Source organism: Artibeus jamaicensis, unplaced genomic scaffold (assembly GCF_021234435.1).
Source record: "Artibeus jamaicensis isolate MK-2021 breed Jamaican fruit bat unplaced genomic scaffold, CSHL_Jam_final contig_465, whole genome shotgun sequence".
Lineage (NCBI taxonomy): Eukaryota > Metazoa > Chordata > Mammalia > Chiroptera > Phyllostomidae > Artibeus > Artibeus jamaicensis.
In genome coordinates, this window is record NW_026521843.1 from 980,692 (window position 1) to 1,008,016 (window position 27,325).

The 27,325-nt window shown below is 64.3% G+C and overlaps 1 protein-coding gene across 1 annotated transcript in view; it reads right to left on the bottom strand.

Moving 5' to 3' along the window:
- Positions 1–12,333: 12,333 nt before the first annotated feature.
- The window catches only part of EIPR1 (EARP complex and GARP complex interacting protein 1), a 50,797-nt gene continuing 35,805 nt past the window's right edge, over positions 12,334–27,325 (bottom strand). The window contains exons 5-9 of the mRNA XM_037151783.2: positions 22,987–23,086; positions 17,815–17,951; positions 15,964–16,131; positions 14,726–14,893; positions 12,334–12,749 (exon numbers count right to left, since the gene is read on the bottom strand). Of these exons, the coding sequence (XP_037007678.2) occupies positions 12,575–12,749; positions 14,726–14,893; positions 15,964–16,131; positions 17,815–17,951; positions 22,987–23,086 (748 nt within the window). The 3' untranslated portion in view covers positions 12,334–12,574. The remainder of the gene's footprint in view (positions 12,750–14,725; positions 14,894–15,963; positions 16,132–17,814; positions 17,952–22,986; positions 23,087–27,325) is intronic.

The window sequence follows — 27,325 nt, forward strand, 5'->3', positions numbered from 1 at the left end:
TTGCAGGAAAGCCAGACGAAGGGCACAGCACCTTTCATCTCCTCTCGTTAAACGCAGCGCATCTGACCCACAGGACAGGGGACGGGCCAGCTATCACCAGATGCAAGGAGGAGCCAGTGGCTCAGGGGAACCCACACTCACCAGGAAGAGGGAGGCACAGGCCAGGGGCCTCTCCCTGGGCCTGTCACTCACAAGTGGCTGGGCCTGCCTCCGCCACCATGTCACCTGCGTGCCCGCGCTCTCCGGGCCCACAGCTTGCAGCCCCACCACCCGGCGAGAGCACCATCAGTACCCACACCGACCAGCCCGTGGGCTTGGTGGCTCCACCCGCACACGATGCACCATCGGGCAGCAGCTCCGCCTGCAGGGCTCACAGCCTCCAGTTCAGACAGACCGGGGAGGGATGAATAAGACACGCAGGGGGCTGGGCGAGGCGAGGAGTTAAGAAATCCCAGGTAAGAGCTGTGAAGGGCAGAGTGAGGAGCAGCCGAGCCGCCGTGGGAGCTTCAGGCCACAAGGGCCTTGGAGGCAGTTTGGGGTTTGGCAGAGCCATCGGTGGGCGGGGCTCAGTCCAGCCCCTCCTCTGGCAGAGGGAACATCTCTGGGTTGGGGTCACAGGTGGGACGGACGGACCCCGGAGTGCACCTTCCCGCGACAACGGACGCAGGAGTGCGTGTCACCGGTTAGTGGTGTCCCCCGGTCAGCAGTGCTGAGATGCCTGTGGTTGTTTGGCTATGGTTGTCGCTGTGCTGCCTTGTGACACTGGGCTCTCGCCTTGGCCAGGGTGGCACCTGACCTAGGCCCTGGTGGACACACGGGACTCAGGCGTGTGGGTCTGGGGCACAGGAAGTACGCTGGCTCGGAGGCAGGAGCACACAGGTGACAGTGGGCCCTGCCGGCGAGGTCGTGCCGGTGGAGAAGTCCGGGTGTGTTCCTCTGGAGCTGGGGTACCGAGGGGCGTCTGGAGCTGGCACGGTGCTGTGGGCAGGCTCGCCTGCCGGAACGGTGGACGGGCACAAGGGGCAGGAACCCACCGGGATCGGCTCATTCAGGGCCCCAGAGGCGGCCCCTGGGTCCCAGACCCCAGCCACCACCCGGGTCACCTGTACTCCTGGGTCTCCGTCTGCTCGTGCGCTGCCTGGGACTCGATTTCCCTTCGTGTTGCAAATGAGGAAACTGAGACAGGGCATGGGCCTGCACCCTGGCCTCCTGACCCCGTGACCCATGAGGTTTACATAGCGCGGCTTCTCCTTCCCTGGAGCAGGTGCAGACTGGACGACAGGGATGGTCAGGCCGAGTCCTGTCCCTGACCTTGGGCTGCGAGGGCCGGGGCGCAGGGCAGGGATCCGGCAGGCAGAGTGGCAGCCAGGCCCCCCCTCACTGCCCCGCCTCCGGTCACCACGACACCTTTCTTTCCAGGAAGAGAACTTTGGGCAGCAGCTGCCCGCCCGCTGGGAAGCAGAGGATGACTCCGCCACCACGGCACATCGCGGGGGCTCCACGGCGGGGTCACACGCGGCCAGCTGCCTTCTGTTCCTGACAAAGGCAGCTGTCCCTTCTTAGAGCACCGATTACCCCAAAGTCACAGATAATTGGCAAATCAAGTCCTATGCAAATCGAGTGCTAATTCCAAGCAATTAAAAACTGAGTCACAGCTAAACGCAGCTAATTAGAAATTTTGTTTTTTATTCAGTGCCAAACAGGTCGAGCAGACACAAAGACCAAAGACACCTTCCTTGTCACTCCAAAGAGACTGACGTTCGGCGGCTGTGCTCGCCGCCCACCCACGGCCGTGTCAGTGAAGCGGAGCCGTTCCTCCCCTCTCCCGCCCCAGACGAACGCCAGGAGCGGTGAACAGATGGGAAGGCCAGGCCGGTGGCCGGCACTCGGACGGAGAAGCAGGGCAGACAGGGTCACAGCCACAGCGCCGCCCCTTCAGGCCGAAGGGGGCACCGGAAGGCAGAGACTCCCCCAAACCCTGCACAAGACTCTCGGCCACCCCCACCCTCTGGATCCCAGCCCTTGGGAGGGGAGCCCCCACTCCGGGCCACCTCGGGCCCCTCCCACACCCGTTCTCGGCCTTCCTGGATGGACAGTGGGCTCCAGAAACAGAGTAGTCAGCAGGCCGGCCATGCGAGCTGCGTCCAGGTGCACGCTCGGCCAGCCCCGCCTGCTCGGCCACTCCAATGACCGGATGCAAGGGCAGCGGGAGAGGGAGAGATGCGGGGGTCCCGCAGGCCCTCGTGGCGGCCATCTTCTCCACCTAGGCCCCTCGGCAGAGTCCCAGGGCTTTTAACTCCCTTTACCTGCAAGGTGTCATGCTCACACACACAGCAGCTTCTGAGGACAGAGACTCCGGTGTCATTCTCTGCATGGAAACAGGACTGGTGGCCTCCAGGCCGCGGGTCACGTGGGCCCCAGGTTCAGGCTGCAGCCCCGTCCCATCCCACCAGTCCCAGTGCTGACCGCACTCGCCAGCGCTCTGAGAGGGCAGGCACCACCCCGCCCCGTCCAGTGAGGGTGGGGCACCTCTGGGTGGGCTTGGCAAGGAGTGGGGCTCCGTCAGTGCCCCGGAACGCAGGACCAGTGCCAGCCGAGCGGGGCAGCGTGGGGCAGGGGCCGTGGCGGGCCGGGCACAGACATGGCCACTCGGAGGCCAGGCCCGTCCAGCTACGGGTCGTGCACGGTGCTTCCATGTGTCCTCGGCACGCCCCTTCAGCCCCTGCCCTGTGGCAGGCACAGGGCGGCGTCCATGCAGGGGCGAGAAACAGCCCCCGCCACGGGGAGGCGCTCGCAGGCGAGTGGATGACACTGGGCATTCGATGCAGCGCCTGCCCCTGCGGTGACGCCCTCTCCCTGCCACCCAGGCCGCTCGGCTGGAGTCCCTCAGGCCACCGTGGGCAGAGCCCCGGGGCTGAGGCTGCACCACACTCACTTCCAGGGAACCAGGCCGTCCTGGGTCCCGGGTCGCCCCTCGTGCACTGGGGGGCTTGGAGGCGGTCCCGCGGACCCTCCCGGGGCAGAGCCTCGCAGGGAAGGGAGCAGCTCCCCCCCCACAGCGACCGCCCTCCCCTGCCCTTGCAGGGGTCCTGCCGCCCCCGCCCGCCTTCCGGCTCCTTCCTGAGTCATGTCGCCACCGCCGAGCCGCCGGCATAAATATGAGCCATTTCCCCTCCACTTATAATAACCTCATTCTAGTTTCTTCCTCCTGAAGCAGTTACAGTGTAATGATGTCATGTATTTAAGCCTGATAAACATAATTACTATCAACATTTAATTGATTCTTGATTACAATCAATTATATTTCTGAAACAATCAAGCATCCTACAATTAAAAATAATTGATTCATTAGCACACCCCCTTACTTGACAATTACACAAATGCATTATTTATGTAATTAGACACATTTACAGTTCATTATTCCACATTTTATGCCATTGTTACAAAGCTACGAAAACTCGCCAGCTCACTTTTCAATCTTCCTCCGGCTGACACGAAGGTAGAGCGGTGCGATCACCCGCACGTGGAAAGTCGAAGTGACCGGGGCGGCACAGCCACATGACAAATCGGAAGCCAGGAGAGCAGGTGGGTTCAGAGCCCTCTGACCTTCCAGGGGAGGGCGGGGGGCGAGGCCCCGATTGGTTGGGGCCCGTCATGTGTTTCGCCAGGGAAACAGAGCGGTGATTTCATCAAGGCGCAGACCTCCTCGCTTGGAGCCGGTGCCAGACGGCCACGGAGCAGGCAGCCCGGGCTGGCCAGGCCGAGCGTGTGTCTTGGACCGTTTTTGTCCCTCCCTGCCGGGCCCTCAGATGTCCCTCCCCAAACGGAACGACCCTTCTGTTGCGGGACCACCTGGCTGACACCAAGGCCCCCGATGCTCTGCAGACCCCACCACGCTCTCGTCCCAAAATGCTGGAGCCGGCAGCACTTTCCCGGCCGCTCCCTAAAGTCACTGCGTGACGAGAATTCGGTGCTGCGGTGTCTGACATGCTGGAACTGAGGACAGGAGGTGGCCCCCTGGACAACACTGGCTGGTGGCCGGAGTGAGTGGAGCCGCCGCCACGACCCCCGGGGAGAACCGGCCCGAGGGCGGAGGCCCCGCTTCCACGTCCGTGTGCCGGTTAAAACCGATGCGGAGATACCAAAAACCCACGTCAAACCCAGCGAACTTTTGAACTTTGCAGGTAAAATTTCCTCTAAAGCCAGTGGGAAAACTAGGCTTCTTCTTATAAGTAAGTCCCAGCCTGGCCTCCATTTCCCTCCCTCAACAGCAAACGCAGAGAAGAAAACAGTGAGCAGAGACTCGGGAGTTAGAGCAAAAGCCTGCGACCCGAAACCCCACGCCCAGCGGAGGCATCAGAACGCCCAGCACCCGCCCGCCACGGCGGCAGTCAGGCGCCCGCGGGAATAAAGGAAAAGCCCCCCAGAAACGGGGTGGGGGCGTGGCCCGGCCTGCGGAAACCAGCACACAGTCGGAGCGCTTGGTACAAGCGACACGCCTGTCCCCGGCCACCCTCGACTGTGCAAACATCCAACGCGTGAGCGCAGCACCCTGGTGAGGACGAGGAGAGGCACTGGGGGGAGCAGAAGGGGCGTCGGGAGGACCCTGGGCCCTGAGGCTCCTGCAGGGAGGCAGCTGGCCGGTCCCGCTCCTGGTGCCGGCACCCGGAAGCCGGCCTGTCCTGGGGCCAGAGCAGGGTCGGGCGGACGAGGAGGCCCAGGGCGGTGCCCCTTGTGGGCACGACTCTCGGACTGGCTGCAGGACACGGACGGTGTGTCCGAGACCGAGTGTGAGCCGAGTGGAAGAGGCGTGAGGGTCGTGTCAATAGGTGCTGAAAAGATCTCCTGAAACGTTTTGGTACATTGAGAAAGGGATAATTGCTTAACAGGATTAAAAATATCCACTCAGCCCTGGCTGGTGTGGCTCAGTGGATTGAGAACCAGCCTGTGAAGCAAAGGGTCGCCGGTTCAGTTTGGTCAGGGCACACGCCTGGGTTGCAGGCCAGGTCCCCAGCGGAGGCCACGTGAGAGGCAACCACACACTGATGTTTCTCTCCCTTTCTCCTTCCCTTCCCCTCTCTATAAAAATAAATAAATTTTAAAAAATTTTTTTAAATCCACTCAAAGCACAAGGCAGAGAGCTCACATCCCACAGAGAGTGAGGGTGCCTGCCCGCTGGGCGGTGGGCAGGGGGGGCGGCTCGGGGCCCTGCGGAGGAGGGTAGATGGATCTGACGTTCACGTGTGAGTGTGTGTGTGCAAACACAGGTACGATGCGTCCCCTTCTCTAGTGGAGACTGGTAAGCTTGGCCCCTGGCTGACCCTGGACAGGTGCTAGGATACCCCTCTGACCTGTCTTACCATAGTGACCTGTCTTAGTTCTGTGACCTGTTGCCACCCGACACCAAACGGTGCAGGTTGGGACCTCCACAGGGTCAGCAGGCTCAGGGGAGGGACCCCTAAGACCTTGTCATATTCAAACTCCGACTTGGCTGTTGGGACGGAGCTGGCCCCACGGAGAATTGGGGAAGCCACCCACAAAGTGACAGCAAGTGCCCCCAGGACGGGGACGGCCAGGCTCGCTGGGGTGCAGGGCTGGGCAGACGGACAGGAAAAGGCCTCGGGTGGTTGGACACACCGTCATCACAGCCATGGAGGCGCGTAGGCACGAGAACGGCACGACCCGATTCATGTTTTCTAAAGGTCGCGCTGTGAGTTGACATTTGAAATTGTGTTTGCGAGGTGCCTTGAGAGCACAGGTGGGATTTAGACAGAGAGGGTGAGACTTGTGCTCGGGGCACAGAAACCTGGCCCGAGGCCCGGGGACAGGAGACGTGAAGCCTGGAGACCGGAGCACAGGCCCCGAAGAGACCTGTGAGTGAGGGGACCGCCGTCTCACACGTCAGAGGACAGCAGGCCCGGCAGGTCCGCCCGATGCACAGCCACCTGCAGGTGACGGGTGGGACCCCGCGTGGCGACTCCACTCGCCAGCAGCCCCAGGCAGCAGCCCCAGGCAGCAGCCCAGGAAGGAACCAGCTGAGAAGGGCCGAACGGCCTGAATCGGTGACCTGCTTTACACACTTGCATCAGTACACGTTTTGACCCCAAATAATTAATTCCGTGTGATCACTGCGCTATCAAAAGACAATTGTGGAACTTTCTAAGGCACTAAGTCACAGGGCCGTGCTGGCAGGCGATGTGTCCGCCACGGGACGCGCATTAGAGGCGGGTGGCTTCCTGGTTCCAGGCTGCCCGTGTCTCCCTGTGCCCTTCGCTTCATCCGAAGACACTGAAGGCCTGGAGCTCACAGGGAAAGAAGGCCTGTCCCGTGGCCACAGTCACACACACACACACACCCCTGTTGTGAGGGGCTGGGGGGGCGGCGTCACCACTGAACCTGGGGTTGTCCCAGGGCGTCTGCCCAAGACCCCTTTAATCTGGGACAGCGTCATGGTCCCCTACATATTGGACATCATCAGCAGTGTCCTTGGTTTCCTGGAGCTCCCTCCTGCAGTGGCCTGTCCTGCAGGAGTAAAGGGGAAAATGAAGAGAAGGGAACCCAAAGCCAGTCAGAGGCCCATGTGGCACAGGGCATGGAGAGCTGAGGAACGCTGAGCTCTGCTGGACCTCCGGGCCCCTGTGTCCTCACGGGTCCCTTCCTCCTTTCTGTCCCTGCTGTCCTTCGAAATGCACCTTCCTGGGAGAGGGGGAGGGCGTGAGAGCCCGAGAGACCCGCCCCGGGGGACGGGACAGTGCGGTGGCCTGGCCCTGTCCTTGGAGATGTGCCCACGCGTGTGAGGCCGCCCCGGCGGGCCCCCTCCAGTCTCCTTTCACGTGTGTGTCCTCGGACGGGTCAGCGCTGGGAGGCGGGTGCAGGACCCCGTTCCCGACACAGCACAGCCACGCGCGGCGTCTCCGTAGCAGACGGTCGTGCCAGCGAGCGCAGTGAGGAAGGCGGACTCGTTACCGACATGCACTCTGGGTCCGTGTGTAGCGGGGGGTCTCCGAGAATGGCCTTGACTTCATTAAACCTGGAAACAGCCTGGGGTGCAGTTACCGTCGCCCCATTGCACAGACGCAGAAACAGAGGGTTCAGCATCCTCAGGCCACTCTGTCGGCCACCAGGAAATAGGGGAGTCAACCAGCACCCGGGCTCACGCTCACCGCCACCAGGGAGTCCGGCCCCGTCCCCACCCTGGGCACAGACGGAGGCCTTCCCTCCCATCTCCCCCCACGCAGACCCGGGAGCTGCTGCGGACCTGGGTCCCCCACACGGCGTGAGGCCCGGCCCTCAGCATTCCTGTCACTGGCTGGATGGAAGGACACAGGTGGACAGACAGGTGGACAGATTGATGGTGGTGACTCAAGGGAGAGAAAGGGACACATGTACACACATTTCCGTTTTTCTCAGTCGGACTGTCCTCAGAAAACCGCGTCTGCAGCATGTCCAGGGCGGACAGTGGCCCCCAGTGACTGACACTAAGGCCGTCCCAAGGCTGGGACGCGGGGCCGACTTCAATAAACAGATAAGAACAATGTGTAAGTGGACATTAACTAATAATTCAGGGCCCCTCAAGTACTCAAAAAACCCTTGTCTCCACCTAATTTCTAATGTTTCCTTACTTTGCAAACCTTTAAATGCTTTACACTTTAATGAAAGTAGTAAGTGCTCATGGTTAACGTATGAAATAGTGTAGAGGGCTGAGCAGACGGGGAGATGGGGGGGAGGCAGCGATGGAGGAGGGGACACGGGAGCGGAGGAGAGAGGACACCTGCCCACCCGCCCCTCAAGGGCACCACTTGAACTGGCGCCGAGGTCACATCTGTGGGGGTGCCCTCCCCCCGCAAACACAGGGCTCAGCCTCAGTGCGCTTCCTGCTGCCGGGTCCGGACGTGGCTCCCTGACTGCGCTGCCCGACTCCCAGGACGGTCACCGTCACGTCTGAGTCTGTGGTGCGTTTGCAGTTGTGTCCGCGGCCATCAACGACTCACGGCGCTTTCTCTCCTCGAAGGAGGGGGTGCCCCTGATAACACCATGCCCTGAAGGTGGCCACCTGGTCCCCTTCTGTCCCCACTGTCCTCTGCCATGAGGACGCCTCGCCTGGCTAAGGCTGACACCAACTGCTTTCACTCACAGCTGAGTCTCGGGCTCTGGCTGCAGAATCTGGGAACCTGAAAGCCAGCTAACCTGCGTGAGTCAGCGAGGGAGCCGAGGGACCAGACAGGCCCCAGAAGAATGGTGGCAGCCACGCAGGCCTCCTGTCCTGTGTCACTGCTCGTGAGAACAGATGTGTGAGCAGCCACTCAGGACCCAGGGACGAGCCTCTGCCGTCCGGACCCCGTGACCCCCGTGGCCGTGCCGGTCACCCCGTTTCACCCTCAGCCTGGATCCCGCGCCAGGAGGATCCAGGGCCGTCCTCAACGGGCTCGTGGTCACCGGCCCAAAGCCACGGGACAGGAAGCCAGGGGCCGATCCCCAAAGAGGGGCCGTGGGGCCGTGCACGGTGGAGGCGCGTGGGCTCGGAAGCGGGGCCCTAGCAGCCCCGGCCAACTCGAGCGGCCATGAGCCAGGCACTGGGTGCGGGGCCGGGTCAGGCAAGGGGCCGGCTGTGCCGAGATGTCAGCTGCACCCACGTGTGACGAGTGCCGCAGAACCGGGGGGTCTGGAGCGAGCCGGAGGCTGTCCCCCATGCGGCAGAGTTTAGGCAGACAGAAGCCTCGGTTCCGCCCCCCATCCCCGCACCCTGTGCTGCGGGCGTGGCTGGCCGTGTCCATCAGAACCGCTGCCCCCTGCAGCCCCCGCAGGGGCCCCGGGAACCGGCTGTGGGCGGTTGCCCACAGCCGGTTCCCTCTCACGCTGAATAACCAGGGAGACACGCGGGGCGGGGATTTTTATGCAATAACTCGTGCCTAGTAGCAATTTCGGGCACAAAAGTCGAAGGACTCATCATTATTGTATATTCAGTTCAATTTTTCTTTCCCGGGCTTTAAAAAAAATCACATCTAAATCCGAAGCCATCACAGCTGCATCAGAGGGTGGACCGGGCCGTCGACTTGGACAGTTTCAAGGACCAGTGTCTGAGCAGGACAGAGCACGGTCCTCCCCCAAGGCCTGGGCTCTGCTCCCGGGAGACGCGATGGGCGTCCTGCCCCTGCCGCTGCTTTAACGCACGGAGCACAGAAGTGCTGTGGGGACAGAGGCCCCCGGGGGCCGGCAGCAGGGAGCCCAACACCCCAGGCATGTTGCAGCCGGCCACCAGCCCCCAAAGCCATGGGACACCTTGCCCTCCGCCCTTCCCGCCGCCGGGTGGGGTGTGGGCGGTCACCAGCCCCTAGATCCTGGTGCCTGGCTGTGGGCCCAGGACTCGCCCCTCCACGCTGGCCACCCCTCCATACACACACACACACACACGTACACTGCCCATCAGCGCCAGGCGGCCGCTGCCTGGACCCTGCGGCTCCCCCTCGTTTACACGGAGCAACACCGGAGCCTGTGGCCATGGAGGACATGGTGCTGGCCCCACACACGACGAGGCCACAGCTGGGCCAGACGTGGCCTCACCGTGAACCCCCACAGCAAGGCCTCACACACGTCTCTCCTGCTCACGGGGCCGCCAGGCGAGAGGCTGCAAGCAGGGCTCTGGCAGCCGCGTGGCGGGGGCTCAGGCCCAGTCCTGCATCCGTGCCTCCGTGTGAGCGTGCGGGTGGCACTGCCCCCCCAACAGGGAAGGGGAGTGACAAAGGGGCGGTGGCGGCTGCAGTACCCTCACGGGGTGCCCGCTGTCCCCAACAAGAAGCCTGACAGGCAGTGCAGGCTCCATGGCCCCCCGAGGCCCCCGCTGCGGCCCTGCCCCCACAGCCCGTTCCGGGAAGCTAACGATGGCCCCGGGCCAGCCAGAGGCAGGTGCTCGTTACCGTGGACGGAGGCCGGGCCCGCTGGGGGACTCATTAGCGGGCAGAGAGCAGTGATGCTGGACAAACGGGCTCAAAGTCGAGCCGTCTCACACAGAAGCCCCTCCGCGCTCGGCCCAGGCACTAGCCCCTCCAACCCGGCCTCCAGTTCAAACTTGGCAAGCCTGGTCCAAGCAGGGGAGGGGCAGAGGATTCGGAAGAGGCGGCAGGGGGGTCGGGGCCAGGGAGAGGCTGGCTCCCTGGGAGGGGGGTGCAGAGTGACGGCCACCCCGGGTTCCTCCCGAGATGCACACTGAGGTCGGAGACCTGAAGGGGGCTCTGGTCAGGGGCGCAGGCTCTGTCCCTCACGTGTTTTCGGGAGGGGCCTGAGGACCTGGGGTCGGCGATGCCCAGCAGTGAGTGGACGTGGGGTCTGGGGCTCACCGTGGGGGGGCAGCACCCGCCCGCCCCCACAACGAGAGCACACACCTTCACCCGGTTGCCATCGGGTCTGCCGAGTGCTTGGGCAGTGGGGCCAGTGGGAACCAGGCGCCCCCCCCAGAGGAGATGGAAGCCCACGTCTGCGCAGACACCCACACACGGACGGCACCGCAGCTTCGCTCCCCGTCGCCCAAACCCGGGGGCGGCCGAGGACAGAGCTCAGCACCCTGCCCACGCCCAGCCCCAGAGGGTCCACAGAGTCCCCTGGCTGTGGCCGCCCCCCAGGCAGGGGCTACTGTCCTCCAGCACCAGGTGACTGGGACCTGAGCACCCTGCAGTGAGCACGGGTGGGTGGGGGGTGACTGAAGCTTGGCTTGTCCGAGACACCACAGCTCTCAAACCCATCTCTGCAATTCAAACCTGGCTTTTAAAACGGCACTGGCCACGGCTGCAGGCACAGGCCCCGCCCTGCAGGCAGACAGCGGTTCCCCTGCTCGGCTCCTCCGGATGCCGCTGGCCCAGAACTGCCTTGACTCAGCTCCGCGCCTCCACTCAGGCAGGGGACGCCCCCTGTGTGGCCTCTGCTCTCCTGGTACTTGGCCTCGAGGGCTTCCGACAATGGCCGGTCACACCGGGGCGCCCCGTGTTCTCCGAACCAAGCAGCACAGCAGCCCCACGCCGGGCCCCACCCGCAGCACCGCACATTCCCAGGACGGCGGCCCCCGGTTGGGAGGGACAGAGCAGGCCGTTCCGATGGCCAGGGCGCCCCAGCCTGGGGAGAGAGGTGGGCCTCGGGGCAGAGGGCACGGCCCTCACCGGCTGAGTGCTGCACGGAAGAGCCGCCCCAGGTGTGGGCCGAGGAGCCAGGAGCGCCTGGCCAGGCCTGATCCCGCGTCCGTCCCTGCGTGGGGCGGGGGCGCTGCCGGCAACCCGCCCCGTCGGGGAGCTGACAGGTCACTCGGCCTCCCTGCCCAGCTGCCCACAGCCGGTCCCACCCGTCGGCCAAGCGAGCGCCTCCCACTCACTGTGCTGGGAACTGCCCTCCACCACACGCAGCAGCAGCAAAGACTCCCGTCTCCTCTGTCCCCGTCCTGTTCAAGACTCCACGTCCCTGTCCGCCACGTCACGACAGAAATCCTGCCCCTTGGCCACGAGGGCTCGCCGCTGCTAACGGCAAGTCTGCACCGTCCCCCACGTGTCCCGTGGTCCCGACTAACTGCCTCCTGCCCCACTCTGTCCCCCTCCTCACTGGGTCACAGGCAGGACAGCAGACAGAGCTCTGAGCCACCAGGGGCCATGGCTCCCTACAGGCCACCCTCCTCCCCTCCCCCAGAGCCCCCACTGCGCTCCACAATCTGTCACCTCCAAAAGGAGAACAAACCCCAGATGTGCCAGACACTCAGGGGCCCAGCCAGCTTCGGCCACTCAGACTTCGCCAAACCTCAGTTGAAGCCTGTCTTGAGAGAAGAAGCAAACCCGCCAGCCAGCGGGGGGTGACGAGCACCTCCCATGGCCCCTCCGCAGGGGGCAGGACACAGGGGACCCACTGGGGCCTGGAGGCAGTGGCCACAGACACCGCCAACACAGTGCTCGCTGCCCACGGCACACAAAGACGGACGGGCCCACCGGACGCGCGACAGGCAAGAAGCCCCTGACCAGTGTTTCCGGGTCACCGAGGGGGGCACAACAATGAGGGGTCTCAACAGGTGAGAGCACTGGCGCCTGCAGGTGCCCACGGCACCCTGGGAGGGGACAGTACAGAAGGGCACTGGCGGGGGGGGGGGGAGCCAAGGCTGATGGGAGGGAGACACGGGGTCAGCGACACGGGCAGGGCCCGGGTGAGCACGGCCACGGCCCAGGACGCGTGGGCCCCCTGAGCTGTGTCAGAGCCATGTGGAACCGGTGCCCCCAGCTTCGTCTGGGCCGGGACCAAGAAAGAGGACAGAGCCAGGCGCTGACGGTCGGGGCCAGAGTTCCGGAAAGGATGAGCCGGGAGCCCGTGTGGCACGACGGCCTCGCTGTTTTATTTCAGTTCCAACCCCAGGAGACAGATGAGTTAATGTTATGGAAACAAGTTTTTTTCACATGAAACAAACCCCCAGGGCCCCTAACAGAGGAAAGGGAAAGTGAGTGGAGGCGGGGCTCTCGGGTTCACGTGGCGGCCGCGGCCCGCTGCACGGCGGCCGGTGCCAGTGTTCTCCCCACTGCGAGCGCAGGGTCATCTCCCCACTGCCAGCGCAGGGTCAGAGCAGGATGTGGTACTTCAGCGCCCGCGGCACCCGGTTGATCACCAGCCTCCCGTCGTAGCTCAGGGAGGCGAAGAGCCAGGGGTCAGCCGAGGACCAGTCCACGGCGTACACGCTGTCTTCGTGCTCCTCGTAGGTGGCGATGGCGCCGTCCTGCGGGGGCTCCTGACTCCTGCAAGGACCAGAGACGGGCGTGAGCGAGGCGGGGGCCTCGGCCTCTCGACTGCGGGATGGGGATGCGCAGGGGCCTCGGCGGGGCCGTCGGGCGGCTGCTCCGGTCGGGAAGTTTGGGCGGCGGAAGGAGCACCGGGAGCCCCACGCTCCGCCCACACCACCTGCTTCCTGGGCCGGGACAGCGGTGCTGCTGGTGACCTGTGAGAGGCCCCTGGGCTCGGGGCTGACACCGGACGACCACAGGGGACCAAAAGGATGACATGAAGTGACCGGAGGATCCTGCCTGTAACGTCTGAGCAGAAGGGACCCTAGGACCAGTCCCTCACTGAATGGAGGGGCTGGGCGGGAGCGAGCCTGCCGGCCTGGCCCTGGGCTGGGCGCTGCCCCCGTCGCCTGCCTTCCCGGCCGTCCCTCTCTCTGGGCACGAGAGCAGCTGGTCCCGCCACACCCGTAAGTGCGTGTGTGGAGGGCGGGCCTCACCCGCTGCTGCCCCAGACCCAGCCCCTGTGCGGGCACCGCCGTCGGCCTGGCAGGGCTTCTCCGGCACTTTTCTTCTCCTTCCCCCAGAACTGCGCCGAGAGTCCACAAGTGCCCTGGTGCTCGGGGACGCTCCGTGGGAAGCCACACCGCCCTTGTGTCCTACCCTGTACTCAGTACGGCCGGGCCTGGCCTCCCGGAGGTGGGCCTGGTCCCCTGGTGCTGGGTAGCAGACCCAGGGGAAGTCCTGGCAGGGATTCTACCCCATGGATTTCATTAGACGTGGGCAGACCACAGGAACAGGGCTGCAGGACTCCGTGGGGACACCAGGTGCTGTGCCACGGCTCCTGGAAGGACTGCAGGCCACCAGCACCCCTCCTTCCTGATGCTCTTCCCTCGGCTGCCACGTTGGACACAGGGCGCCCCGACCCCCACAGGCGCCCGGGACACAGACGCTGCTTGGCCACGAGCAGAGGGCTGGTGGGAGCACCAGAAGCAGCTGCACAAGAGCGGTCAGTTGGTGGGAACCATGGTGACGCCTCTGTCCCACGTTTCCAAGTGACCAGAAGGCAGCGCAGTCGAGAGGCAGACCACTGGAGCCGCTCCGAGGAGGCGGCTCCCGGCCGAGCTCGGGCAGGTGCGGAGGAGCCCAGACAACAGAGCCCCTCGGGTCCACGGGCTGGGACCTCAGCTCCGCAGTCGTGTCTCCCAGAGCCATCCTGCTCTGGGCCCAGGGGCAAGACCCTCCGTGCTTGCGTCTGAACCCCCCTCGACCAGGTGCGGCTGCCACAGGGAAGGAGCCCGATCCAGAGGCAAGAGGGTCCCCGTTCACCGGCACACGGCCGACGGGGGCACAGCCGATGGGGGGCACGGCCAACGGGGCACAGCCGACGGGGGGCACGGCCGACGGGGCCCAGCCGCGCTTCTCTCTCCCACTCAGAGGCCCGGCTCCCACAGGGCGGGCCACGCCACCTGAACCAGCGGCGCCTGCAGGTGCCTAGACCCCAGGACCCACGGGTCTCGAGACACGGCCCCGCGCGGGCACACTCGGGACCGCGCACCAGGAATCTGGGAGACACAGCGCGGTGCAGCTGTGGAAGTGCCAAGGGCCCGGCCCGGCAGTCCCCACTTCCCCCCACTGCCCCCTACCCCCCGGGAGGCCGCCAGGCCACACCCTGAACCACAGCTGCAGCGAGGAGGGGCGCCCCTGCTGAGCTCTCACAGGAACCATCGGACGACCAACGCACGTCAGCGTCCGTCACCACTGAGGTTACGGTCAGAGAGCAGTGACAGCTTCAAACTCTCACGTAAGAAAAGACAGAATGTGCTAACCAGCCGGCCCAGCCCTGGGCCCGTCGGGGCGCTGATGGCCTGCGGAACCTCGGCCCCCAGGGCCCACAGCGAGGCTCCGTCCCCAGCCCAGATGCTTCTGGCTGGAGCCACGAGGCAGAGATGCCTGTGCGGGGAGGCAGGCCCCGCCCCGCCCAGAGCGCTTACCTGTCCTCCAGACGGCGCTCCTCCTGGTCACTCAGGTCGTCGTCATCCACCAGGTGGCCAAAGGGCTCGGACGAGATGGACACCATGTTGGAGAGGATGACCCGGCTGTCGCTGCTGCCCGTGAGGACGAGCTGGTCGTGTGAGTGGTTATAGCGCACATTCCACACCCTGGGGGCAGGGAGGCGGTGGGCACAGGCTGGGACTCCCCTGCCCAGGGAGCAGGAGTCGCCAGGCAGTCACCCCAAGGGCCTGTGGACGCCAGGCAGTGTCCAGTGAGGAGCAGGCCTGCCGCGCGTTCTGCAACTGCCGCCTAAACCCCAACAACGGACAAGCCGGGGCCGGAGCCTCAGTGGCGGCAGACAGGCTCCCTGCAGGCCCGAAGCCGCGCTGGGGGCACAGCCCGTGAGCCGCAGCCCCGGGCAGGGTGAGCTCCCTGACACTCACCCGGGGGACTCAGAGGGCCGAGCACCCGCCATGCCAAGTGGGTGCCGGTCCACCGAGCGGGGCAGAGTGCCAACAGCCCGCTTGCAGGGGCCACAGCACTCATTACGGCCCCTCAGTGAGTTTGTTAAAACTGTGCATGAGTGTCCCGGGCTTTTTAACTTTCTGGTCATAGAAACAATGCAGCTTCTGGGAAGTAACTGAAAGAACCTGGAGGCAGAGACCAGGGGGTCAGGTCTCCAGGGATCTGCCCCCCACCCAGGTGAGGGCTCCTCATAGCAGCTGGGCCCTCACACCCTGCGAGACACACGCGGGCACGCCCACGCCTCCCCCAGAACGAGAGCCGCTGCTCTGCGTGCCGCCTGCACCCGCGGCTCCCGGCCTCGCCCTGCGGTGCAGGCTCCAGCGGCTCAGCAGGAGGGCGTGAGCGCGCTGTGCACACTGCCGCCCCCCGACCCGGGGCCTCGTCCCCCCACGAGGGCCCCTCCGGATGGGCACGTGGGGGGTTCCAGCGCCCCGGACACCCGTGCTCATTCCTGGCTGCACACTTGAACTGTACCATTTCCAGAGAACGCAAAAGCTAGTGTTTCTCATCCTTTCCTGCGCTCACAAATCACAGACACGCGGACTTGGAATTAGTGCTTCCTTAGAAAACCCGGAACTGGGTCCAGTGACTGAGTCACAGCAGCAAAAACCCAGGCTGGCCCGCGGCTCTCCCAGCGGTGAGGCGGTTGGCGAACACCCACCCCACCTCACCCCACCCCACCCGGGCCCGGCCGGCACGTGGGCGCTGCTACCAGTGGGAGTGCTCCTCCAGGGTCTTCACGGGCTCGGCGACACTGCGCGTGTCCCAGAACTTCACCTTGCAGTCGTCCCCGCAGCTGGCCAGGTAGTACTGCTTGTTGGGGTTGAAGTCCAGGTCCCGCACCAGCTGCCCGTGGGCGTTCTCGATGCAGTAGATCTGGCTGAGGGCGGGGGCACCAGTGTGAGTCGGGTGGGGGCAGCCCTGACTCCCAGGGGCCCCCGGGCACCCAGCCTGGCACTCCCGGGGCCACACCAGAAGCGGCTGCGGGTGCCAGGAGGCCCACACCCACGCCAGTGCCGCCCGCACTGGGGACTTGCGGTTTCTCCGGCCACAAGTGTGGAAGTGACAAGTTTGTGGCTCTTGGAACGTTGCTCCGGGACCAGGGCAGCCGGGCGCCCGCACGGCCCTCCAGGAGCAGAGACAGGCTTGGGTAGGACACTGGACCCGTGCCTGCAAGGGCACCACGAGGAGAGGGGTGGAGAGAACGGGGCGGTGAGGGAGGCAGAACGGCCTGCTGTGGGTGTCGGGGGTCAGGGAGGGACGAGCCAGACAAAAACGCCACAACAGACCCAAAGCTGGCGTTCGCCGAGACTGCGCGTGGCTGTTCCCCACACACCCCCCTTGCTGCCAATGTGGCGGCGCGGCCCGCCCACTCTGCACCCAGAGCTGTAGGCCCACACACGCCCGACACCCCAGCTCCCGCTGCTCCAGGCTGCTCCCCACAAGGTCTGAAACCAGAATGTTCCGTCTGAGCCTCTGATGTCAGGACCCCAAACGGCGGGACAGTGGCCTGGAACACAGGCCCAGTGCCCCAGCAGCATGAGGCGCGGTCCCGGCTGGGCCCCCACACCCGGTGCACCTGCACGGGGTGGTGCTGTGAACCTGCAGCACAGAGTGCGGCGCACACACGGAGGCCCCGGCTCAGTTGGGCCCAGAGCAGCGGAAGTGCCAGTCGGGCGAGGGGCCTCGTGTCCCCTTAGCTGCTCATCACCCCAGACAGCTGACGTGGCAGAGGCGGCAGCTGCAGGATGCCGCCCCCCCGAAGCCATGCCCGTCAGGTCTGTCGGGGTCTGGACGGTCACTCCTTGCACTTCTGCCCCCAGACACAGAGAGTCTGCACCACCTGGGGCGGGGGTGGGGTGGGGGCACGGGGCTCCCAGCTGGGCCACACAGGTGTGCACGGGCTGCAGGTGGGGGCTTACCGCACCCTGGCCAGGTGCAGAGGGGCCTCGGAACTCGGTTTGAAGGGGTGCCCCCAACCCTGGAAGGCTGCACAAGTGGTTTTGGGGCGCGTCTCTGCAGCTCCTGAGGACATGAGCACAGGGGACGAGCTACACCCCACGGAGGCAGCAGGGCTCCATCACCATGACAACAGCTGCCTGTCAAATGGCACCTGGGGCAGAAAACTGCTCCTGTTTGTCCCATGAGAATGGCCAGCCACTGCGCATCACGATGAAATGACCCACTCCAGTCACCTGGCAGGCACAGAAACGGTCGCAGGCCGTGTCACACATGCAACCAGGGGACCATGATGTCAACTGGTGCTCTCTGCTCATGGAGACCCGAGGGGGCAGCGACACTGAGGCCGGATCTCCGATCCCAGCACTCCGATCACGGCCAGTGCTGGCGGGAGGCCCGCGTGGAGCACTGAACAGCTGACGGAGCACCCACGGACCACGCCCATGGCGACGGCAGCTCACGGTGGGGAGGAGAAACCAAACGAGATGGAGACAGAGGAGCCACGTGCCCCAGACGCGCTGGCTCAGAGCGGTCCGGGTGGGTGAAGGGGGCCGGGAAGACGAGGCACCGGGTGCAGCGTCCCTGGCCCGTGCCCGTCACTGACCTCATGCTCCGCAGGTCCCAGCCTCGGACCGCCGTGTCGTTCGCGGTGGCCACCTGGGTGCAGTTGTGGTGTGGGCTCCACCGCCCCGAGGTGAACTTCAGCTGCCCTTTGCCCTCCAGTGAGGCTGAGCTGGCCAGCTGCCAAAGGAAGGGGACAGGAAGGAGCGTGACCTCTCCCAGAAACTGCCGGAGGACTCCCGAGCCACAGGGTGGCAGTCAGGGTCAGCCGGAGACGGGAAGCTCGGGCTTTGTTTCCTAACCTGGAAGGCGGGAGTGTTTGAACCCTTTTTGGGAAAAACTGTGAAACTGGCACAGCAAAAAACAGCAAGCCTCCCAGCAGTGCCTCCATTAAGCGGGACCCGTGAGGGCGCAGTGAGAGGGGACCGCCTCCAACCCGAGGGAACAGCACGAGACCGCAAACACCTGGCCACCCCCAGAGGTGGACCCAACGCCGGTGCAGCCCACGCGGCCAAGCCCCAAGGGCCAGAGGACCGCAGCCGGGGCCCGGTCACGTGTTCCGAGTGCGGGCCCTCCCCTCTGCCTTCAGGGTTCCCAAATCCGTTACACAGACGTGACCTAAACCTCAGAGGCAATGACAATGACCTTGCAAGGCGCCCACTGGGGCTGTCTTTGGACAGAAACCCCCACCTCCCAGGTGCTGGGGGGCCAGGGTGGAGCCTGGGGAAGGGCGCCCCCCCTCATCTCATTCCCCACCCACCTGCCTGGGGTTTTATGCAAATGTGTCACACTGATTACATCATCATTTGGATTTGGGGTTGAAACCCAGTCCCCACAGTGACTTCTGAAGGTAGGGTGAGTGTGTGGGCCCAAGTCTCTGCCACTTGTCCCTGCCGGGCACAGGGCCACTGTCACTGCCTTGTCTGAAGACTGGCCTTGCTCTCAGAAATGCTCAGAGAGGGGACCCAGGGACAGGCCCCCGGAGACCTTGACAGAGGCCCAAGGGAGGCCGGACGATGCCGCGGGGTGGCGTGTGTCCCGTCTGCCACTCCTGGATGCTGCAGGCCCCCCGCAGCCCTCCAGCAACACAGACGCTGCCCCGACCCCCGGAGACGGCAGCTGCACGCCGCTGTGCTTGGTGTCCCGTTCGCCTCAGCCACAGGCCCATCCTGCGCCATCTGGCCCCGGCCAGCCCGGGGAAGGCCAGCTGAAGGCACCGCCTTCCACGACAGACCTGCAGCCGGGACCGGCTCAGCAGCAGGGGGCCCACAGCCCCGGGACGGGCAGCCACCCATCCCAGGTGCACACTGCGCCCCTGCCACCCCACCCGGGCTGGGCACTGCTTCCGCTGCAGACCCTCAGTTTTGAGTGCATTCTCTACCTTCTGCCGCCAAAGAGAAATCTTCCCAGAGCTCGGGAAACACGGCTCACCAACACCTAGTCCCGTTTAAGGACTTAGTTCCCAGCTCTAACCGGAAGGTTAGGAAACGAGCTGTCTTCAACTCACAAGACTTAAGACACGTGCAGCGATGACGTCGATGACCGACCCCATCTTCTCTCTGGGCCGTGGCGGGTTAGGCAAGCCCCCGAGGCACCCGTGGACCTGACGGCTCTCCCAGGGGCTCCAGCGACACAGACGTTGCTCTCCACGTCCCAGGGTCTCCACTCTCTTCGTGAGTCACGCAGGAAAACCGGTTTTCACGGGGCTTTCATAGGTTTCCTGTGAGCCAGTTTCGTGAAGCCTGGGGAACTGCCCTGCCTGCTGGATTTTGCTCCAGGTCCCTCTTGGCTTTGACCAAAACTCAAACTGCCCTCACAGAGAAGGTGTGTCAGCACCGTTTGAGACTTTCAAGCGCCGGCCCAGGTTCTGGGGGCCACGCCTCCGTGGGGGCAGACTGGCACCAGGCCAGCCGTGTCACTCAGACCGCATGGCCGTCAGGAAGTCCCTGGCTTGCCCTCTGTCACGTGAGAGAGTCAGAGTGGACGGCCCCGAGGCCCGTCGTTCTTTACAGGGACAAGTCCAAAGCCGGTGAGGAGGGACAGCATGCGGGCACCGGCTGGCGGCGACTCTCACAGGCCCCGGGCCGCACCACGCGGGCACCGGGTGCGGGAGGCGCTCCTGCCGAGTCAGAGGGACAGCTGCACGGTCTCAGAGGTCTCCAGGTGCCGCACTGCGGGCAGGAGGCCGTGGGCATCCCCGAGAGTTCACGATGACGCCCCCTCTGGTGGGTGGGCACATGGGGGTGGAGGGAGAAGGGAAATCTCTGTACCTTCCCCTCAGTTCCGCTGGGAACCTCAAACTGCTCTGAAAGTTCAAGTCCGTTAAAGAAATTCTTTTTTTAAAGATTTTATTTATTCATAGAGAGGGGAAAGGAGAGAAACATCAGTGTGCGGTTGCCTCTCATGTGCCCCCTACTGGCCACCTGGGCAGCAACCCAGGCATGTGCCTCAACTGAGAATCGAACCGGCAACCCTTTGGTTTACAGGCCGGTGTTCAATCTACTGAGCCACCCCAGCCAGGACTATTTAAACAATTCTTAAGTTTCACTCTGCAGAAGACCCTGTTGAGAGGGTGAAAGGAGAAGGGACAAAAAGATGAGCACGACTGCTTCTTCACCCAGGAACCAAGACGCGGGTGACGGGGACGTCCCCTCAGGGAGGGGCCCTGCCCAGAGCTGAGGACCACTCCCAGCACGCCCACTCGTCCAGCGGCACCAGCTGCAAGGGGGGCTGGTGGTGGGGCCGGCGCCCTGGGTCGTGTCCCGCACGGAGGCGCCAGGCACAGGCCCGAGATGATGACAGTGCGAGAAGCTGGCTCGGGAGCGGCCCCCAGGCGAGTCCCCTCCCCTGCGCCCAGCCAGTGGTGAGCGGCAGGCTGGCGCTGGAGTCCAGCCTGCCGGGCTTTGCACTTGAAGTTGTAGATGGTGAGCCTAGAGAGTGAGTGAGGTGAGCCTCGAACCTCCCTTCCCTGAGCCGCGTCTCAAGCACGGGAAGCTGAGTGGCAGGGGGCAGTGGCCAAAGGTCCTAAAAGCACATGGTGCCCTTGACGCCCACTCTCCTCCTTCAAAGAGGCGCTGCTGCACGCAGGTGACACACTGGTGCAGGGGACATGCTGGCCTCCTCCCTGGAGGTTCCCACACCAAGGCGTGGGCCACGGCCACCAGCGTTCTCCGGCTCTGCGCCTGCCATGCACGGCAGTGGGAGCTGCTTGTCCCCACAGCCAGCGGGAGCTGTCGAAGCCCAGAGATGAACGGCCAAGGACCAGGACGGGGGGAGGGGCGCCCCTCTGCCTTCGCCGGGGTCTGGGACCCCGCAGACCCGCCCCCAGGCCTCCCCTGGGCTCCTGCTAATGATTATAAATGGCAGAGAACCTCTGGTTTAATTGCGAAGGGCAGTGATGCGGCGAGCCCGAGATCAGACTCCCCACACACGCAATATCCTCAGACAATCAGAACCCGAGGCGCGGGGAGTGCAGCCGGCCCGATCGATCCAAAGTCCTCGGCATTAACGCTGCGGCCGGGGGTCACTGAGCCACATCGACCCAGTGCTGTCGGTGGGCAAACTGGGGCCAAGGGGACTGGACAGGTCTATGCAGAGCACGAGTTCCCGGGGACCCACCCACCGTGGAGTCTCGACCGGGACTGCAGGGCTGGGGAGGAGTCTGAAGTGGGGGCGGCAGCGAACTGGCCGGGGGGTGGGGTGCTGCAGGATCCCCTGCCCAGACCAGCAGCCGAGCCCCGAGCCCCACTTGCCCCCCCCCCCGCCTCCGCCAGGAGAGGGCCACCCCTGCGCCCCAGGCTGCCGTCCAGGGAGCACGGGCTGTGCACAGCTGCAGCGGGGACGACAGGCGCTCCCCTGGATGCTGACCCGGGCGCCCCGGCAAGCCCCCCACCCGTGGGCTGCAGGGAACGGTCTCAGGCACTGGGCTTCCTTCGAGTCTCTTTCACCCTGACACTGTGGGTGCGATCTGCACTGTGCTCCAGGTAGAGCGATGTCCTGTGTTCCTTTATTCCAATAAAAGTTGTGACGATCCCCCTTAAATCTTACTTCCGTGAACAAAGACAGGCCTACTCTGAAGCGCCCTCCCAAGGCTGTGAGACGCCCTTCTACCCGTGAGGGCTCTAAGACAGACACTCCGTGTCCGGTGTCACGAATCGGTGGTGACCAGCCACTGCCCACACCGTCTCCTCCACCAGGCCGGGGGTGCAGACTGACCGACGCTGTGCAGCCCGTGAGCGGAAGGGTGACTGACATCGCAGGCCCGAACACCTGCCCTCAATGCCCCGCCCCCTGCAGCAGCCTGGCTCCCTGGGCGTGAGGAGCGAAGGACCTTCACCTTCTCCAAGCTCTTGTTCTCTCTCCCCAAAGTTCTTATTTTTATATAAACATATGCAACGAAACTACGAACGCAGGTAAAAATCAGACTTCAAAGGAGGAAATTTTAAGGGATCCCATGTGAAAACACACACACCCATCAGCAGACGGTTTCTCTCTGATGGACGGAGTATCTACAGCAAGCCCCATCTGAGGGCGACCTGATTCCAAAGCACCAGCACTGAACGCCAAGCAGGTCCGAGGGCGGCTGGTTGAGGGAGATGGCGTCTCCTGGTGTGGACGCGCGAGGACCCAGCTGTCCTTGTCCTTGGAGACAGGACACTGGCCGTGACGGGTGGGTGCCCGACCACGGCGGGGGTCCCTTGGTCCCTCTCCCAAGTTCGTAGGGGCCACCAGGTGTCTGTTGGCAGCACCCTGAGTCCTGCCGTGCACGGGAGGGAGAAGAGGGCGCACTGGCTGATGGTCCGTCACGGCCAAGGCGCCCCCACACTCGCGGGCAGGATTGAGGAAGGCCGGTCAGCGCCCAAGGTCAGTGCCTGCCTGGACGGTGGTCTGCACCGAACAGACATGGAAACCCATGTCTTAGAAGGACAGAATACTTCACACAGAGGAAATGCTCCTGGGTGGCCCCTGCCTCCGGTGGACAGACTGTGAGGAAAGGGGGGGCTCCGCCCACCTTCAGGATTCCATCGTATCTGCTCACAGCCCTGAGGTCGAGTATAGGCGGCTTTCACCCAGTGGACCACTCACTCAGTTCTTTCATCAATAATTCAATCCATTCGCCAATCACTTCACAATTCATGTCAAAATTCCAAACACACACAAATCAAGAAGTGCATTCTGAACGCAGCCCAAGTCCGACGTGAGCCTCGGTACTCACCACGGCCCGGCAGGAGCTCCCCTGCAGGTCCCACAGCAGGACGTGGTTGTCCACCAGCGACAAGACTCTGCTCCCGTCTCCCGTGGGCTCCCACTCGACGCTGGGGCAAGAGAAGGGGCGACGTGAGCAGGGCCTGGAGGTCCCCAAGCGTGGGGCTAAGCGCCTCCCTCCCGCCTGTCAAGACCCAGCGGGGCCCTGGCCCAGCTGACGGTGCGTGGCTGCCCTGGGAAGGACCGGCCCCAGCAGGAGCCCTCGTCCTGCACCTGCCCTGCCCTGTGAGCACACAGTAGGTGGGCACCGCCTGTCACCAGGAGATGCCCACGCCGGCCAGAAACGTGTGACAGAAACACTTCTGCGCTGTGCAAGCACCTGGCCGCAGCGTCCGCTCCATCGGCCTGAGACCCTCACCAACACGCCCTCCCAGCACCGGATGGGACCCAGAGGGGGCCCTTCTGGCCAATGAGACAGGAAAGGGCCTGCGGCTGGGTCTTTGGGAGGCGCAGACAGGTGTCGGTTTGGGACAGGGTGCCACACCTCCTGGCACTCGGCAGGGCCAGCACACCAGGGAGATGGGAGGGCTGCAATCCAGCCAGCGTGAGTCACAGCCCGTCACCCGCAGCCCCAGAGTCCTCGCTGACACAGGGCGCACGAGAATGGCTGAGACCAAAAGCCACCACGCCTCCGGGAGAAAGCAGTGAGCAGGTAACACATGGTCAGGAAACCCGCTCGCGTGGCCACGGCACGTGACCGCCGGCACTCCCCTCTCCATCCCTGGTCCCCCCTTTACTGAGACGCATGGAGCAGCATGTGCGGCCTCTGCAAGCGAAATGAAAACCTGAATGGGGAGAGAAAGCGGCAACGTGGCTCTGAGACCCACGCTCCTGCTCGGCTACGGTGACACCCAGCACCAATCTCAGAGGCACTTGAGGCAGAGAGGGTGGCCCTTCTCTCGGTGGCCGGTTTTCATTGAACTCTGGACAGCTGGCTGTGAAAGCCGGGGAGGAGGCAGGGGAGGGCACCCATGGCCTCAGGCAGCTTGGCCGCTGTGACAGAACCCCACAGGCCCTGGCGCTCCTCCCACAGACGGTCCGCACAGGCTGGAGGCTGCGAGCCAGACGCCAGGCACCAGACCGGGTGGGTCTCGGCCAGCAGCCCTCCCAGGTCACGGAGGGCGCCTTCGCCCTGCAGCAAGGAAGCTGCCCTGCCCGTGTGCCAAGGGCGCCAACCCCACAATGGGGGCCCAGCCCCAACCTCCAATCACCCCTAAGGCCCCACCCCGAACACCGCACACTAGGTCTCCCACAGGCACAACAGCAGACATCAGAGGCAGTGCGTCCGACGGGCGGCGAGCAGTCGGCCCTCTGCAGAGCCCAGGACCCGTGCGCGTGCCCGCCTGCCGCATGCGCCACGGATGGGGGGCCCTCCAGGCCACAGCGGGACCATGGAGACCGGCGGGGCCCAGGAGGTGGGAGTCCTGTCACAAGCCCGCAGTCTGCAGCACCACCACACAGGTATGGGGGCTCACAGACTGAAGGGTCAGACTCAGCCACCTGCACACCCAGGGCTGCGGGACGAGGAGGAGCCGAGCCGACGGCCTGCAGACCACCCGCGTCGCTCCCACGGGCCGTGCTCAGTGGCCCCCCACCTGGTCTGCGACACCTTCTTTGGTGTCCGGAGGCCGGAGTGCAGGCCCCCCCCCCGCCAGGTCAAGGGCCACAGGAGGGTGGGCCCGACCTGCTACAACGCTGCGGCCTCCTCCACAGTGACCGGTAGTGTCCAGGGGGCACAGCACCTAGTGCGTCCTTGCACAGGAGTGGACAAAGAGCGAGGAATCCCGGGGGACGTGCAGGCAGCCAGGAACCGAGACCACCCAGGAGCGCACCCGGTGGGCCGTCACACGTGGGGTTTGGAGACCAGCCCAGAGCCCGGGAACGAGAGCGCCCTCAAGGCCCGCGAACCCCGACCCAGGCGCAAGGCGCAGGCTGGTTTCGGGTTTGCAGCCGCAGCGCCTCCCAAGCGCCCACTCAGAAGGGCCCTTCACCATTAAGTTCGCTCGCAGTTCCAAGTGGTTGGGCTGTGGGTTTCTGAGTCACGGGAGAGCAAAACTGTGGATTTTGAGGGCAGAGAGGCTGTTCTGGGTGGGTAACTGGGCTGTGATGACCGACTGGCCACCTGAGGGCAGGAGGGGGCGGGGGGGGGGGTCATAGGGCCCAGCTAGCTGGTCGGTTGACTCCCAGTCAGGGCACGTGCCTGGGTTTCTGGCCAGGTCCCCAGTAGGGGGCGTGTGAGAGGCAACCACACATTAATATTTCCTTCTCTTCCTCCCTCCCTTCCCCTCTCTAAAAATAAAGAAAAAAATCTTTAAAAAAGAAAACCTTTCCATCCAATTTTTAAAAAGTTTTTAAGTTTAACTTCAACCAAAATCAATAATTAGGAAAACTTAAATTATTCCAAAGGGCAAGTCTTGCCCTGGCTGGTGTAGCTCAGTGGATTGAGCACGGACCTGTGAAGCAAAGGGTCACGGGTTCGATTCCCAGTCAGGGCACATGCCTGGGTTGCAGGCCAGGTCCCCAGCGGAGGCCACGTGAGAGGCAACCACACACTGATGTTTCTCTCCCTGTCTTTCTCCCTCCCTCCCCCTCTTTCTAAAAAATAAATAAGTAACACACTGCACACAGACCATCACTCAGGCCTGGCACCCTGGCCAGGCCGTAAAGTCCCCCGAGCACAGACCGCCCCTGCTCTGCCGGGCGCCCACCCGGAGGAGACCTGCCCAGGAGAGCACTTCACCAGCAGGTGTTGCGGGTGGGGGAGGAACGAACCGCGGGCCCTCTGAGCTCGTGCCCAGGGCACGTGGCAGGGCTCGGAAACGGAAATGGAGAAAGACTGTGACCCGCAGACTCAGCAAGGCTGGCCGCCGCGGAGCCACGTGGGAGGGCTGCTCCCGGCACCCAGAGGCCTCGTGTGCCGCGGTCTGGCCTGGCGGTCACCCCGGGGAGCGCTGCTGGAGATGTGGCCGTGCAGCCTGGGGACGTGCGGCCTCCCTCCGCCACTGTCTTCTCTCCGGCCTCCCGTCTGACACCCACCCTCCCACCTCTGGCCAGCCGTGCCCGTGAAGCCACCACTGAGCCGCCCCGCTTGGCCCCCAGACCCGGGACAGCCCGAAGGGCCTCAGGGCATGTCCACACCAGACGGAACTCTGCTGTCCCCCTTCTCTGCCCCCCTTTCCTCCTGGGAACACGTGGCAGCGGTCTCTCCCCGCCCGGCCTCCTCACACCCACACGAGGCCAGGGAGCCTCCCTGCACTTCACCCCCACCCTCTCGGAGGCATCGCTCTCGCCTCTGTGCAGCCCACAGCCCCGACCCGCCCTGCTCCTACCTGCTGACCCCCCCACATGCATCTCACAGCACTGCCCCCAGGAGTCCCTGCCCAGCCCACCCGTGGGCCTTCGTTTGCCGTGGGAGCAGAGGACTGGCCCTGGCTTCCGTAGCTCTGTGGGCTGGCTGTCATTCCGCAAAGCGGAAGGTCAGGCTGGTGCCTGGATTTGATCCCCAGTCAGGCAGCTGATCGGAGTCTCTCTCCCTTTTTCTGCCCCCTTCTCTCCCCTCTCTAAAACTTAATAGAATCTTTGAAAAAAAAAGAGAAACTTGACAGGCCACAAGTTTCGGGCTGTGGCCAGAAAGCGCTGACACTGACCCTGTGACATCCGGTGTCTTCAGCAAGGAGACGGCCACAGCCCCCTGAGAGCCCATCGCTGTAAATGGCAGAATCACATCTGTCACAGGGTCCCCAAAGGCTGCAAACACATTTCCTTAATGACCCTCACAAGCAACTTCTACTCGACATGAAAGGTGACCTTGAACTTAATCTCTGCAACATTCACCGAGATCATTCCACTGTTCTATCCACTTGACTAAAATGGAGACAAGCGGAAGGAGAGGAGGCCAAAAGCCCTCTCGGGGACAGCCACCTTGAGTGTTGGTGGGGCCCTCACTGTGCCTGCGCGGCTCCGCCCCGGCGCCCCCGCCCCTGCCGGTGCCCCTTCACCCGCCCAGTGGTCCCACAGGCGCACCCTCTGCCCGGCATTCCAGTGCGCACTTGCCTCCGGCTCCACCGAGAGGCATTTTCCCCCGAGGGCTGGCTCAGGACGCAGAGGCCAGCCGGTCAGTGGGTCTGAGTGCCGCGACCATCCCGAATGGCATCGGAGAGGCGCCGGTGCCTCCAATACAGTCGCCAACTTCAGCGTCGCGCTGGTCAGGGCGGTGGGAGTGGGCAGGGGCTTCCGCTGTCTCTCGCATCCCTACCACCCCCACAGAGGTTCTGGTCACTGGTTTCGGG